Source organism: Pithys albifrons, chromosome 9 (assembly GCF_047495875.1).
Source record: "Pithys albifrons albifrons isolate INPA30051 chromosome 9, PitAlb_v1, whole genome shotgun sequence".
Lineage (NCBI taxonomy): Eukaryota > Metazoa > Chordata > Aves > Passeriformes > Thamnophilidae > Pithys > Pithys albifrons.
Genome location: NC_092466.1, coordinates 13,087,132 through 13,102,076, shown reverse-complemented (window position 1 = coordinate 13,102,076; position 14,945 = coordinate 13,087,132). Strand labels below are relative to the sequence as shown.

The 14,945-nt window shown below is 44.1% G+C and overlaps 1 protein-coding gene and 1 long non-coding RNA gene across 2 annotated transcripts; both read left to right on the top strand.

Moving 5' to 3' along the window:
* Positions 1 to 370: 370 nt before the first annotated feature.
* Positions 371 to 1,664, top strand: LOC139675864 (uncharacterized). Its single transcript, XR_011698556.1, has 3 exons — positions 371 to 630; positions 1,023 to 1,062; positions 1,559 to 1,664. It is a non-coding gene; the product is annotated as an uncharacterized lncRNA (long non-coding RNA).
* A 1,196-nt stretch (positions 1,665 to 2,860) lies between these two features.
* GSTO1 (glutathione S-transferase omega 1) lies at positions 2,861 to 9,858 on the top strand. Its single transcript, XM_071563849.1, has 6 exons — positions 2,861 to 2,970; positions 3,045 to 3,153; positions 4,501 to 4,723; positions 5,663 to 5,764; positions 7,768 to 7,874; positions 9,320 to 9,858. Exons 1-6 carry the CDS (start codon positions 2,937 to 2,939, stop codon positions 9,471 to 9,473), a joined length of 729 nt encoding a protein of 242 aa, XP_071419950.1. The 5' UTR covers positions 2,861 to 2,936; the 3' UTR covers positions 9,474 to 9,858.
* The last annotated feature ends 5,087 nt before the right edge of the window (positions 9,859 to 14,945 follow it).

The following is a 14,945-nucleotide window of genomic DNA, read 5'->3' as shown; positions in this document are numbered from 1 at the left end:
ATCTGTGGTTTCTAACCTGGGTGATCATTGCAACTGTGTCTAGGAAGCAGGTAGCTGTGTCAGGTGCAGAAGTGGGAGTGACGGTGGGTTCCTCCCTCAGTGACCCTGTGTGTCCCTGCTCCCGGCCTAGATAGCCGGGACAGCTGTACCTGTTACCTTTTTGCCTCTTGAGTCTTTCCTTTCCTGGTGGAGTTGATAAGAAATTGTATAAATAAGACATGTTAATTTAAATACTTTTTTATGTAACTTTGGCAATTTTAGTTATAAGATTTAAGTTTTAGTTCGGGAGGGGGCTTTCTGAGTGTACATATGAGAAAAGCTACACGCTATGGAGTTCACTAACTGAAAATTTACCTTTTTCCAGATACCACAAGGCATAGCAGAAGCTAAAATATAACTTAATTCAAGGTTATCCAATCAGAATTCAGCTAAAGCAGCTAGAGAGCTGATAAAACAAGCTAAGGGCTTTCCAGGAGAAAACGAAACAGATCATGCATCCAGCAGAGAGGTGCCAGCCACGGTCCTTACCGGTGTTCCCAGGATCTGTATATGGTGCTGGTTTAGGGGCTGCAGTGGTAGTGCTGGGTGGACAGCTGCACTTGCTGATCTTAGGTGTCTCTTCCAGTCTTGGTGAGTCTATAAGGCACTTCAGTCCTTCTTGGAATGTGTAAGATGGAGCTCCTGAAGCTTCAGAGAGCTGAGAAGTGTGCTGGGAGAAAGAAAAAGTACAGCTGTGGCTTTGCCCACATGCTTGGGGCTTTTAGCCTGGTAACACTGTAAAAACCTTTGAATATTTAAAATGCAGATTTAACAAGATCTCCTTTTCCTTTTTCTAAAGGGAGGAATGTAATTGATAGTGTCTTGGGTTGCGTTGGCTTGCTGTTATTTATCTGTACAGTGGAGAGTGTGGTTCTGCAGTGCTGCTGTGCACCCACAACAGTGCAGAGCAACACCGCAGAGTCCTGTACATTCCTGTCCACAGGCAGCAGGACATGCCTGTTCCTTGCCTTTTGTATCCACAGGTGCTCTGTGTGCCACACAAAACCAGGAGAGAATGAGGAAGTAGGTTTATTTTCTGTGGTGCCTTTGGGGGCCTGTTGTAGCATGCTGCTTTGGGTTCCTGTGTCCAGGCTGTGAGTCAATGGACTGCTCGTGTATTTCTTAATTGCTATGAGAAATATCAAATTGATTTAATTAATCTCAAATTGTGTCTTTTTTCATTGCCCAAAATTTTGTTGAACCTTTCCTAAGGATAGGTGCTCAGAGGAATGAGAAATAATCCCTCTAACATAGGGTAGTGATAGTGTGTGTTTTGTTTTGTTTTTATGGCTGCAGAAATTAGTTTGTTGGCAAAGGGCATCTAATGAACAGCTTCTGTTTGCCTGGGGCATGGCAGACTTGTGCAACAAATTACTACCCTCTTTCTCTGCTGAGCTGCTTGTTATTCACATGATCAAACAGCAATGACTTAATAAAAATCATGTGCTTCTATTTCAATGGGTAATGGTGTCAAGTTCATGATTACTTTACTAGTGGCCATCTTGGTGTTTGCCTACAGGAGAGATCACCATGGAAAATATGGGTCTTTGTGATGTGATTCCTGAGGTTGAACTCCAGTGACAAAACTAAACCAGAAGTCACCAGCAGTGACTCACTGTGCAAGTACAGATCCACTGATGAGACTGGAGAATCCCTGGTTCCTCTGTTAGCCTTGCAGGTGTGAGAGAGATGTGGGCCTTGTCAGGAAGACTGGGACTTTCCTTCCCTTTGGAAAGGGCTGCCCCAGCCCTCTGGTCCCTAGAAAGGTGCTGTTTTCTGACAATGGAGAGCTCTGACCTGATGATTATTGCAGTCAGCAATAGGACAAGGGGGCATGGGCTCAAGCTCTGCCAGGGGAAATTTAAGTTGGAGATCAGAAAAAAATTCTTTACAGAGTACTCAGGCATTGGAATGGGCTGCCCAGAGAGGTGGTGGATTCACCATTCCTGGAGGTTTTTAAACTGAGATTGGATGTGGCACTGAGTGCCATGATCTAGTAAATGGACTGGAGTTTGACTAAGGGTTGGACTTGATGATCTCAGAGGTCTTTTCCAACCCAATTGATGTTATGATTAGGTATAAGTGTGTGGAGCCCTGGAAAAGGAATCACTTCAGTGGTTATAGATCAACTTGGACACTGTGTGTAAAATACATTAAAAGGAAAGCTCCTCCATTTCCACTATTATACGACAGGAAAAGATGGTGTAAGCAAGGCCCTGGTGCCTCATCTCAGCTGAAGAGGGAGCAGAAGGGGTGGAGAGCGGTCTGAGCTTTGGTTCTTTTGCTCGGTGCACCCACTGATGCTCCCAACAGGTCCTGTTTGCCAAACAAACATGAACCCCCTATGACTGCAAGGTAGTAATGAAGTTAATTCTAGCTTTTGCTGTACCTCCTTGTCCGATGGGTTATCTGCTTTCTCCTCTTGCATTTTCACCTGAGGCAGAGTAGCTGCAGGAGAGAGAAGCCCTCCTGGTTACGCTGGGTTTTGAAGGGCAGTTGGTGATGCAGTGAGGGCAGCCTGGTGCCCCGCCAGGTGCTGGAGGCACTGCTTATAACAACACACCTGCCCTGCAGGGCGCAGCCCGGCCGCGGGTGTCCCGTTTCCACGGGAGCGCCAGCTGTGCTGGGGTTACAGGGGGAGAGCACCGAGAGCAGCTCGGCAGTGCCTGTCCCGGCTGGGTGGGGAGGGCGGTCAGCTCAGAGACCACCGGGGAGCAGACACAGAGCGCCTGACCCCGAGGGATGGGAGGCAGGGAAGGAAGGAAGGCGGCAGGGATAGGGGCGGGCGGTGGCTCCATCCCGCCCCGTGCCCAGCCCCCGCGGGCGGGGCGGGCGGTGCTGGGGGGAGGGCAGCGCGGCGGGACAGCGCAGATCGCGACAGAGGGCGGCGTATCGTGATGGCGGGCGATCACTCCCGCAGCCTGGGCAAGGGTAAGCGGCGCGGTGGCGGTGTCGGGACGGCGGGCGGGGCGCGTTGCTGACCGGCCGTGTCCATGTCCCCGCAGGCAGCGCGGCGCCGGGGCCGGTGCCCGCGGGCAGGGTCCGCCTGTACAGCATGCGCTTCTGCCCGTACGCGCAGCGGACGCGCCTCGTTCTCCGCGCCAAGGGCATCAGGTGAGCTGTGCGCCGCCCTCCTCAGTGAGTGGGTTTGCTCTAAAGCTTGAACTTGTTAACGCTGTTTTGGGGGGGAGGGTTCTGGAGCAAATGTATGAGATGAACTGCGTAAAGGCCCAGAGTGCATCACAGAGTATGCTGAGCTGGAAGGGACCCACAAGGATCATCGAGTTCAACTCAGCCCTGCACAGGACATCCCCAGGAGTCACACCCTGTGCCTGTGATCGTTGTCCAAACTTTAGGGAAATTGTCCACATCCATAGGGCAATACCCCAAGCTGCTGCTTTTCTTTCTTCTCGGTGGTCATCCTGAATGTTTACAGTGATAGCGATGGAGCTTGTCCTGCATAAACGTGAGTACAGAGGTAACGCTTTGGTTTGTTTTTGATGAGAGCGGCAGTGAAAATTCTGGGAGCTGTGAATATTAAGTGTTTCTGTTGTATTACTGCCCAGCAAAACACTATACTGACTGAGTGGCCTTTTTGTAAGAGGAACTGAACTGTGTTCCTGTAACATTCATTTCTGTTCTGCAGTAAGTAATAGAATTCAGTACTTGTGTTTTTCTTTTAAAGAAAGCCGTGTCATTTCAGCGTTCATAAATGAGGTCTAACGTTTCCCTCAAAACTTCAAAGTAACAGGATATATCTTTTTATGGTTTTACCAAGTCCCAGGCCTGCTAATGATTTGTTAACCCACACAGTGCTGGGATGGGAGTTCATCCAGCACGTGGAATGCTTACCATTCATCCTCCTGACAGCAAGATGAGAGTTGAGTCAGTTTTGGTTTTTTCATGGGTCTTTTTTTGAAAGAACAGATGGAGTAAAACTTCCAGGTCAATATAATTCTGTCTTCATTTAGTGTCTTTCAAATGATTTTTGGAGCTGGGAGGTTTGTTGTGGTTCTGGAGGGGGTTTATGGCTAGGTGTGGTAGTGGCCTTCTGGTGATTTGTAGGTTCAGCTTGTTTAGCAGATTTCTGGGGTTACTAGGAATTTTCTAGGGTCACACATATGGCATGTAACTTATGGTTTGCTAATATGGACATATTTCCCATGTATCTTTTTTTTAAGAGTATCTATTTGCCTTTACCTTAAACACTTCTTTTATGTGAGGCCATAGATTGGGAAGATAAGTAGGTAGGATGCTTTCTTGATTTGCTCTTTGGTGCAGGGACAGGTTAAAGTTCAGCTGCATTTCTTAATTGGGGTATAGCTTATTTGCAGTTAATTATTTCTTTTTCACCATGCCGTTGAACTCACATGTGATAAGTGTGCTGAGTTTTGATCTTTGTTTTTAGCATTGACAGCAAGAGCTGTGGAGTGGACTGTCTTGTTTCTTTTGCTGTCTTAGCCATGAAGTAATCAACATAAATCTGAAGAACAAACCTGAGTGGTTCTTTGACAAGAATCCCTCTGGGCTGGTCCCTGTTCTGGAGACCACCAAGGGCCAGCTGATCTGGGAGTCCCCAATCACTTGTGAATATTTGGATGAGGCATTTCCAGAGAAGAAGCTGATGCCTTCAGATCCGTATGAGCGAGCCTTTCAGAAGATGCTCTTGGAAGATTTCTCAAAGGTAGTGCTTGATCTGTGTGGGATTGTGTGCTTCTTACTTCACCATCACACCAAAAACTGCAGCTCTGTTGCTGATGCTGCCTTCATCCTTTAAGGCAGGTCTTGTCTGGGAAAAGCATTTAAATAACCAGACAGGGTATTTGGAGTCTTCTGCTATCTCTGAATTGCTCCCAGCACTTATGACTGGGGATGGATGCAGGAAGACACTCTAGTGAAAGTTTATATGACTGAGGTAGGATTTTGAGCATCCTACAAGAGAGCAGAGGTTAGTAGGCCAAACCAGCTGAATAGTTGAGACTTAGGCAGTGACAATTGCTGTATTTATCCTGAGTATTTGTGTTAGAAGTACTGTGTGAATACAGAACGTGAGGAGTGCCTGATGGAGAAAGCCTATAACCATGGACAAGAAATGGCAAATGGCTGTAGATGTGAGACTTGTATAAGGAGGCTGGGTTTGGCACTCACTGGGGGTTGGAGATGGCTGACTGGAATTACCTCTGTACAGGCAAGCTAGGAACTGAAAGAAAGCTTGGCTATGAGACAGGAGAGGAAGCAACAAAGATGCAAAGATATGTGGACAAAATATTTGCAACAGGCCTTTCTGTATAGATCTGGTGGGAGGAGGGTCACAGGGAAGGATATTGCAAGAAAGAAAATGAGCAGATGGGAAACAGGCCCTTCTTTTAACTATTTTCCTCTTATTACAATACTAAAATTCATTGCTATTTGTATTCATTTTTTCTCTAAGCATTTGCTTACCTTTTTTTTGAAGTATAGAAATTTTTTATTAATGGACTTTATTTAACACTTTAAAGTCAAATCTATAGGATTTAACTTGCATTTAATATCTTAACATTTAAGTTAATATTTTCAGTTTTGAGTGACTCACTTGTATTATTGTAATAGGCATATAAAAATCTTTATACTTTCCTTTGTATAGATCACATCCTTAGTTTTCAAGCATGTTGTGGCAGTCAAAGACGGACAGGACACCACAACACTGAAAGCAGAGATTGCTGACAAGTTTGGCAAACTTGAAGAGGTAAGAGGATTTCGTGATAATGAGCAGACTGTCAGCCTTTGTATGATCCCTTTTTTTGTTTCTTGCTGTGGCCTTTGGAGGTAGATCCCATTGAGCTGATAGTTACAACAAGGGAACAATACCCCTAGCCTGGGATGCACAACAGCACCATTAAAGTAAATTCCAAGTAACTAAACTAAACTTTATCTGATGATGAAGACTGTGTGGACTTCTGGAGTTTTTAAATTCTAACAGACTCCTGTTGCCTTGAATCTCTCTCCTTTGGTTTAAATGTAGGTACACCTTGCAGGATGTACTAAGAGCAATGGCTCAGGAGTCTGAGCTGCTGAAGACCATCTGTGCTGTAACTCTGCTGAAATTAGTGTAGACACACCAGTGATGATATAAAGTCTTTTTCATTCTACAGATTACATTTATTGGGGGTAAGAGGAAGCAGAACGTAGTCTGTGCCTTTTAGAAATTCAGCCCTGGACCATGTTCTGCCACTGGTGGTGTAATGCCACTTCAGCAGAGCTCCAGCGCTCTCAGGTGGCTTTGATGCTGTATTAGTCACTTGTCAATAGTGGTTCCAGGCTGGTCTGAACAGCTGTTGGACTTGCCTTTGTCATGAACTCATTCCTTCTGTTTCTTTAACAGTCATAACTGCTTGTCTGGGTCAGTTGAGAAGAGTTCATAGAATATGCTGAGTTGTTTTCAGGGTAGTCTTGTTTGTCTGATCAGGCTGAAGTTGTAATAGTGCAGATGACAAATTAGTTCTTTGGGGGAAGTCATGTGTGTTTCACTTCCCTGAAATATAAATGTATTAAACATTAAGGAAGGATTAAACTTCATGCTTGATTAATGCTGTGAAGTACTTGCTGTTCCTTCAGTGTCTCTATTTTACTATTCTCAGAATGATTTTGCAGCAGCAGCTGATGGTCAGCTGAGGATGGGAGGCAGGAACAGAGCCATGCAAACTTCCCTCAGCCTATGGCAAGTGATATTCCAGAGGGAAAGTGTTTCCAAACAGTTCTCTATTTCGATTCCTGCCCGACAGAGGGGGCTGTGTTCCCATCTCTGCACCTGTGTGGAGGCTGATTGTGTTCTGCCAGACACGTGGGAACTCAAACAGCTCGATGCTTCCTGAAGGGCTGCTGTAAAATTTCTACTACATCATGGGGGTTAGGAAATGGAATAAATGCCATATGAGTATAGAATAGGGGTGAGTGCCCAAAAAGGCAAAGATTTGTAAGGTCTCCAGAGTTCCATCTCGAAATGCCTAATGCCTGAAAACAGAAGGACTAGTCTAATGAAAGAAGAGAGCAAGCTCTGGAGGGTCCTTAAAGCATGTTAAACTTGATTAAAAATGCATTGGAATTGTAAATGTTATAGGAGAACTAGCCACATTCTTGTGGCCCTGCTTTCTATGCTGAGCTGGGAGTATCTCTTTCTGGTGTAACTTACACTTGCTTCCTGTTGCCTTTGCACCTGGAATGAAATGCACTTTAAGATGTAATGTTAGAAGTACTGCCCTGGCACCACTTGGCCTCAACTGCTATGGGAAGAGTCCCTTCTAAAATGATGCTCTAATTTACCTGGATGTTACATTTAGCTGTATTTATTGCTAAAAAATGCATGTGTGTTGTATTGTTTGATTAGTCTGTGCCATTAATGATTTTTGACAAGTAAGAAATCACAAACTGACAGATTCTGAGAGCTAAATTCCTTTGTTTGTGCACATGCTGCATCTTGCTAATGATTCATATTTTGTGACAGTTTTTGAACCTCAGGAGGAGAGTTGAACTGACAGTTTATGCAATAGCAGCTGTAATATTAAGCTTAACTGTACTGACTAGCTCTGACTTTGCCAATATTGCATGGACAAGAGAAATGCACTGTGTATCCTTTATTTGCTGTCTGATCCCTGCAGTATCTCTGCATTCCACTGAAGTGGACTTTCTGGTATCACAGTGCTCTGTTGTACTTTTCCTTCTGGGGCAATTGACATCTCTGGCTGTTCACAGATTCTGTCCAAGCGCAACACTGTGTTTTATGGTGGGAACTCAATCTCCATGCTTGACTACATGATCTGGCCGTGGTTTGAACGCCTGGAACCATTCCAGCTGAAAGAGTGAGTACCTTGCCTGGTTTCTGCTGTGTTCTGTTGTGTGCTGCACACGTTCTTTGCATACGCTGGAGCAGTGAGACACTCCTGGGGGCTGCTGAAGAGGGCTTTTATTGTGTTGCAGTTTGGGGAAAGCACTTTATCAAAAGAGAGATGAGTTGTTCAAGGATCTTTTGCAAACAAGGTTTCTTCACTGAGTCTGTTTTCCTACCAGATAATTGTGACAGGCCTGGAAGAAGTGGTTGAAATACAGGACTTTATCTCCATCCCTAGTATCACAGATGAAAATGGCCTTTATTTGAAGGGATGGAGATATGGCAGCCTAGGTTCAAATTTCTTGGTCTAAAACCTCAGACTGTGCAGTCTTCTGTGTCAGTTTGGAAACACTAGTTTGACAAAGGAAAATAATTTTGTTTTCAGAATAGTAAACTGTATCCTACCTTGTTACAGGTTATAAATGTCTCTATTTTAATAGGATTTTTAAAGTATGTGAATCAATGCCTTGGTCTGTTAGTCTTAAAACGGCTCCAGTTACCATGGTATTGCATTAATATGCAGGGAATGGTATCAAAATAAAACTGATATAGCTGGCTTAGAACAGGACTGAAAAGTCAACTTGTGTGAGGAAGTGAGTGATAAGTGGAAGATGGGTATAGAACAGTTAGTGTCATCCTGCTGTCTGAACCATTCTTGAAGAACAAGAAAGATGCTGGGAATCCTTAGTATTGAAACTTCTGCCAGCTGTAAAATGAGTTACCTGGATAAGCTGTGCATTAATTATCTTGGGAGTTGGAAATTGTAATGTAAAATAGTTGTGTCAGCCTGACCAAGAATGAAGATAATTTACACTGTTAAGCTTTCAATTTGCTACATGGCCAGGGCAGGTGGGGGTTGGGTGTTTGTTGTTTCGTTTTGTTTTTAGTATCTATGGGATTTAGTCAAATCCTCAACTTCCTCAATAGACTATGTTGTTTTGAGCTGGTGGGTTGTAGGGCTGTACAAACTGCACAGCTTGTCTTGCTGTTCAAGAGGGCTAAGAGGTTCATGGGTTGTGAGGGAGAACTCAACCACTGCACACAGCATTTGCTTCCAGAGGCACCATGAACAAAGCATTCCTGAAGGAGGCAGTGGAGCACAAGCCTCTGCCCTCAGCTCAGGGCAGATGATAAATAAGAGCTGTGTCTGTTGCAGCAGGGATAACAGTAAACAAAAACATGCTGATATGTTGCACAATAACTGCTTGCTTGTGTTTTTTGCTCGGCTTTCCAGAGTGCACATTCCAAATGCTGGTTTGTCTTCTGCAGCCTGATATTTATTTGTCACCTGCTTTAAGCTGAGCGTTTTACTGGGAGGGAGAAAGTTGTATAATGGAACTGTTGAAGCTGTTTTGCTTCCTTGATGCCCTCCAATTTTTCCATTTGTGTTGCTTAGTCTCTTCCTTTTTCCTGTAGCTCTTTGAATAACACCCCAAAACTCCAATGCTGGATGGAGGCCATGAAGGAGGACCCTGCTGTCAAGGCTACAATGACTGACCCACAGACATTCAAAAACTACCTCCAGCTGTATTTGGCGAATAGCCCTGAGGCTTGTGATTATGGGCTCTGAGGTGCCAGTAGGCACGAGCTTTGCTGAAGTGTCAGTGCTGTTTTCCATTGTGGAGAGTTAGTGTAATTTGGTGTGGGCTCTTCTGTTTGCATTTCGTGACTGGGAATAAATCTGTGCTGAAAAGGCTGAGAAAATTTCTGTGAACCCCACTCCTTCCTGTCAGGAGAAGGATGTGCTGGCTTGAAGCAGGACATGGAAAGTCATTGCTGGCCTTGTATTTTGCATAAAGGAAAATGTCTTTACTCAGAGGTGATGGTCTGTAATTTCTGGGCTTTTTGTAGACATTGCTGGTGGGCAGTGCCTGAACTGATGCTGTTACCTTGTTTAAAAATTGTGTTACTGGTGTCTTTAAAATTAATAAAAAGCAAACAATGTTGTCTTTAAACAGTTTTTCCTTCCTCTTTCCGGGCAGTTATGAGTCACTGGGTTATGCAGAGAGGAGCAGTGGACTGTACAGGCTAAAACAGATAGTGTGGCTTGTGAAGTTAATATGTGGTTACTTAGTACAAACTGTCTCTTTAGCCAGAGCTACTGCCAAACCGCTGACCTTGCAGTCCTACCCACTTATCCCTTCTGAACTCGTGTTCACAGGGACCATCTAATAAAATTCCAGTTTGGGCTACAAATGGTCAGGGAGAGTGTATGGTTGTAATCCTTCTCTATCCTTCTGAAGTAGGGTAGTGTTTATTCTAGCTTCTAACCTAAGAGCTGGAGTAGGGAGTAAAGCCAACAGAAACCATATCCTCAGCAGGAGGACTTTTGTTTTCTGTTCTGCTCCAAAACTCAAAGCATTGCTGTACTTGCCAAGGTATAGGTAAAATCAGAGAACAGAAGCAGTCTGAGAATTATGTACTGGTGGTGTCTTGCTGCTGGTGAGGGAATGAATAATTCTGTTCCATCAGGTAAATGGCAGGGTCAGAGCTTTTCAGTTGAACATCTTTTGAAGCAATCCTCTATGCTAATATAGCAGAGTGGGCTTAAGATTATTTGAATCACAAGCAGTCACAGGAAAAACTTTCTCTCCTATTTTTTCCTTTTTTTTTTTCCTTTTTTTCCGTTCACGTAGGGGATTAAAAGACCTATGAGCCCTTTCGATGTTGCTCAGCTGTGCATGTCTGTATCTGTCAGACCACTAGCAACCCAAACCAGCCATAATTCCAGGGAATAAGCATGCATAAAGAAATAAGGCAAAGCAGTGTGTCCAGGGGCAGGGCTGTGTTTCATGTGGTGCTGAGGTGGTTGTCATGAGATACCCAAGACTGTTCAATCTGTCTCACATTGCAGTAAGGTAAGATAGCATAGCAGAAGCTGGTGGTTCATGGATTTCATGGTAATTGAGGCTTGGAGCTTTTCTGGAGGAAAAGTGAACTAATGTTTTTTTTACCATTAACATGTTCTGTGCCAGCACACTAACCCTGAGGAGGTGCATGCTTTTATAAAAGCAGGAAAGCAGATACGAGAGACAGATTTGATGAGGAAAAAGAATGAGTAGGAGCTTGGTTTGTCAGCCTTACAGCTATTGGAGAGGCTTGTTTATGCTCTTACTAGCTTTAATTCAAGCAATGTGGCTTTTCCTCTCCTGTTTATCTTTATGGTTTTTAAACACATCTGGCACTACTTAGAGAAATAATTATTACTCTGCAGTTCCTGCTAGAGTACCAAGGTCTTTTAAAATATTTCCCAGTTGGGATGTGATGCTATTATGTGTTTTGTAGGTTGTCATTAGAGAACCCAGAGGAAGCATAAAGCTGTGAAGTGTGTTGTCAGAATGTGGATCTAGGTCTCTTCATTAGATGAAAGCAGGGTTTGAGCTTTATAAAGCCACTATCTCTGAAGTAGTGTTGGTGGGATCTCAGTGGCAAACTTCCAAGGATTAACTGCAGAACATTCTGGTTTTATTAGCTGCTCTGCTTTGTGTAGGGCTTGTTAAAAGCTGTTAGTATAGTGCTAGAAATATGTTACAGTTTGCTTCAGTGTGTTATTGGGCTCTAGTGGGAGATGAGACTTTAGGGAGATAACAAGAGCAGAGACTGGCATCCAAAAACTGAACTGACTAGAGCCAGATCGTGGTAACCCAGAGACTGTGTTGTCCAAACAGAAAGATGTGTTCTCCCCATCTTTACTTAGTGGTTGTAGGGTACCATTATAAATGTGCTACCTCAGCAAAAAAAAAGTAAAATGAAATATTCTGCCTTATAATTTACTATTAAATATCTGTGTTCTAAACCCCCAGGCAGACAGCTGGGGTCTTGCACTCATTACAGCACAGCCAGAAATGCAGGCCTCAGGCAAAGTGTTTTTAATGTGGTAATGAATGTGCAACAGTTTGGCCCAGTTTTCAAAGGAAAATACAAGTTACATGGAATGGACTGGCTCTCTCCTTTCTGTGGATGGGTCTAAAGGAGACACTATTAATTTAAAGAGGCCAAGAAAAGAAAATGCACATCTTCAGTTTTGGTTAACAGAAGAGAAAGATGGAAGTTGATAAGAAAAGGATCAAGCAGATGAACAGCTCTGCCCTTTGCTCAGAGCTCTCCTTACAATCATCTTTGGATCAGGTTGTACAGCAAATACAGTCTTTACTCACAATCTGCTCCACATTTTGCCCTTAAAAATTGTTAGTGGCACTATGGCTTTCAAAAAAAGTTTTAGTTTTTTGATTTTTTTTTGTTCTGGTTGAGTCACCAAATAGAACTATTCTCAGCACAGGTTAAAGAAGATAAATTCACTGTCAAGCAAAAAAGGACAGTCTGTCTTGTAACAGTACTGACTTTAGTAGTATGATGGATAATAGAAACTTCAGATTAGCAAAGCATTGGGCCTTGTTCTGTCCTGCATTTGTAACATGCCTCTACATCTTTACTGATGTCCTTGAGATGGTTCTTGGTAAGGTAATGGGAGATGTGGTCCAGCTTTTGTGTTCTCATTATTTTAGGAGCTCTTGTATTGAACTAAGAGCAAGGTGGAAGGGAACCAAGATGAAGAGAGGGAGAAATGGGGATCCCAGGCTCTCAGTTTTGTAGAGTTCTGGGTGAGTTGAGTGGGAAGTTGGGTGAATAGGTGTGTGAGTATGACAGAAGGCTCTTGCTTGGAGAAATTGTTGAGAAGTTTCTGTCCAGGCAGGTGTTAGAAAGCTCTGTGTTCTTGGACTTAAAGTGGTAGTAACTGGAAATACTGGTTTAAAAAGTCTCAAATGTCACATATGAGGAACGCCTGAAACACTTGTGTGAACTCTATATAGATGCCTGTGGAATTGTTGCTTTTTCTAATCCATTAAAAAGGAGCAGAAAAGGAAATCTCAGCTTCTTGCCATGCCTGATTTAACAGCTGTCTGTCCAGCTCACCAGACGTGCCTGGCTGTGTGTGAGCACATGTGTTGGGCGTGTGGTGTTGGCACAATGTTACATGTCCTGGGCCTGCTCTCCCTGGTTTTCCACTGTCGTGGCATCTGTGGTGTTCCCCTGCATTAGCAGGTTTTGAGAACTGGCTGTTTTTATCCTCTCTTCTTTCTTTACTAGTGCTTGATTATTTCACCACTGTTCTTTGGACACAGGTTTCACATGGGAATGGCTGGTGCAAATGCAGTCTCTTCACAGTCATGAGGTCAGGCACAATTTTTTCCTAAATCATCCCCAATTTCTCAATTTCTGTGATGGAAACAGTCTTTCCTTGTGCTGGTTGAAGCCAACAAGAATGGCAGTTTCTGCTTTGTCTGAGTAAGTTAGTGATGCCATGTGCTACTAAACCACTTTGTTTTACTGAAAAAGAATTTTTAAAACTTCTCAGTGAGATACAGCTCTGCTTGGGGTGGTGTGTGACATCTGTTTAGCAGTCTGCAGTAGCACTCTGAGCCCAGGAGGGAGTGAGAATGCAGGTGGTGGTAGGGGACTGATGAACTGAGCCTGTTCTGTGCCTCTCAGCATCTTCTGATGTGCAGGAGGGAGCTCATGAGAATTACAGCACATGCTGCAGGTTTGTGTCTTAGGAATGCCACTCTTGGCAAAGTTGATGGAAAAAGCCATCTCTCCAGGGGAAAGGGAGCCAAGAATAGGGGCACTGAACAGCCACAAGCTGGGGAGGGAACAGACAGTGTTTCCTGTAAGCTGAAAACCATTTGTATGAGTCACCTACGAGGCTACATAGGAAAGGCATAGGAGGGCTGAGGAAAATGGGAGAAAAAAAGTTGTCAACTTCAGACTGCCTGAAGAATTGATGAGGATCAACAGAGGTATTATGGCTTAATACTGTCCTTTCCATGGCTCTTGGCAACATTCCCCAAAGGATGCTTTTGTGCCTTTCCTTCTGTCACTCAAACCATCCTCAGAAGGGAGCTCTCATCAAGAATGTGTTCTGGGCCAATTGACATGTCTGAGTGTGGCTGGGTTTTTTTCCCCCCTATATATTCATCACATAGCTCTTTTCTGTGCCTGTTTAGGCTTGAAGCTGAGTTTGGTCTCCTCTTAATTTTAATAATTAAGGCATGGTGATTAATCAGCTGTTCTGTGTGGGAAGACAGCTCTGATACAACCTGTGTATTCAAACCCACAGACTTGTTGCCTCTCAGTTCCTGTCCATATGCTTTATGCATCTTGGCTGTTCTGTGCTGCTGTATCTCTGCTCTGCATCAAACCTTTCACCTCCAAAGCTTTGCCAGGTGTGGCTCTGGCAGGACAGTCAGTGTGGGGCCATTGGTAGAAAGCTGCATGTGGACAAGCCTTGCTTTTCTCTATTTTTGCATACAGGAGCTTCGTAATACAGACATGATGTGATAACCCTGAGGGGGAACTGAACTGGCAGGAATATGGTGGTGACAGTGCAGAGCACCTCTGTTGTGTGGGAACGCCGGTGTGACGGAGGCCAGGCAGGGCTGTGGTGCATCATCTGTGCTTACAGGCACAAGAACCACCCAGGGCTGCCCTGCCCTACTCTGCCCTGCCCTGCCTGCGGTAAGCTGGCAGGGATGAGACCTGGAACATGTTAGCAAGCTGAGCATCATCTCCCTGAAGATCTGGGAAATCCCTCTGTGCTGTTTGATTCCTAGCAGAGAGCTAGAGAGCAAGACTGAAGGTTATGAGCCATAGAATGAATTTTTGCTTTGGCGCACCTGGAGAGGTAATGAGGACTGATGAGTCAGCCTGTAAATAGTGTGGTTACTGATCCCAGTTCTGCCTGGTTCTGCCCCTTGGGCCTGTATTGCACTGTGTTGAATTCTGAATATTAAATTGTCTGCAAAAAGGTGCCTAATTGGATTTCCAATGGCATTTAAAGTGTCATGGCTCTGCTGGAAAGTAGCACAATAAATTGAATCTTGGCTCTTTACACATGATTAAGCCTTTGCTGAGCTGAGACTGTTAATGGCTGAGTCCAGTGGTGGATTTGAAGATAATTTCACATCTAAAACAATCCTTTTCCTGCAGAGCACCTAAGACACTTTTAAGAATGTCAGTGGGGTTTTATTTTTTATTTTTGGGC

Excerpts from the sequence above, each read along its gene's own strand:
- GSTO1 (XM_071563849.1), top strand. The coding sequence starts at position 2,937 with ATGGCGGGCGATCACTCCCGCAGCCTGGGCAAGG. Across the intron at positions 2,971-3,044 it reads CTCCCGCAGCCTGGGCAAGG|GCAGCGCGGCGCCGGGGCCG; the intron begins GTAAGCGGCGCG and ends ATGTCCCCGCAG. Across the intron at positions 7,875-9,319 it reads GAACCATTCCAGCTGAAAGA|CTCTTTGAATAACACCCCAA; the intron begins GTGAGTACCTTG and ends TTTTTCCTGTAG.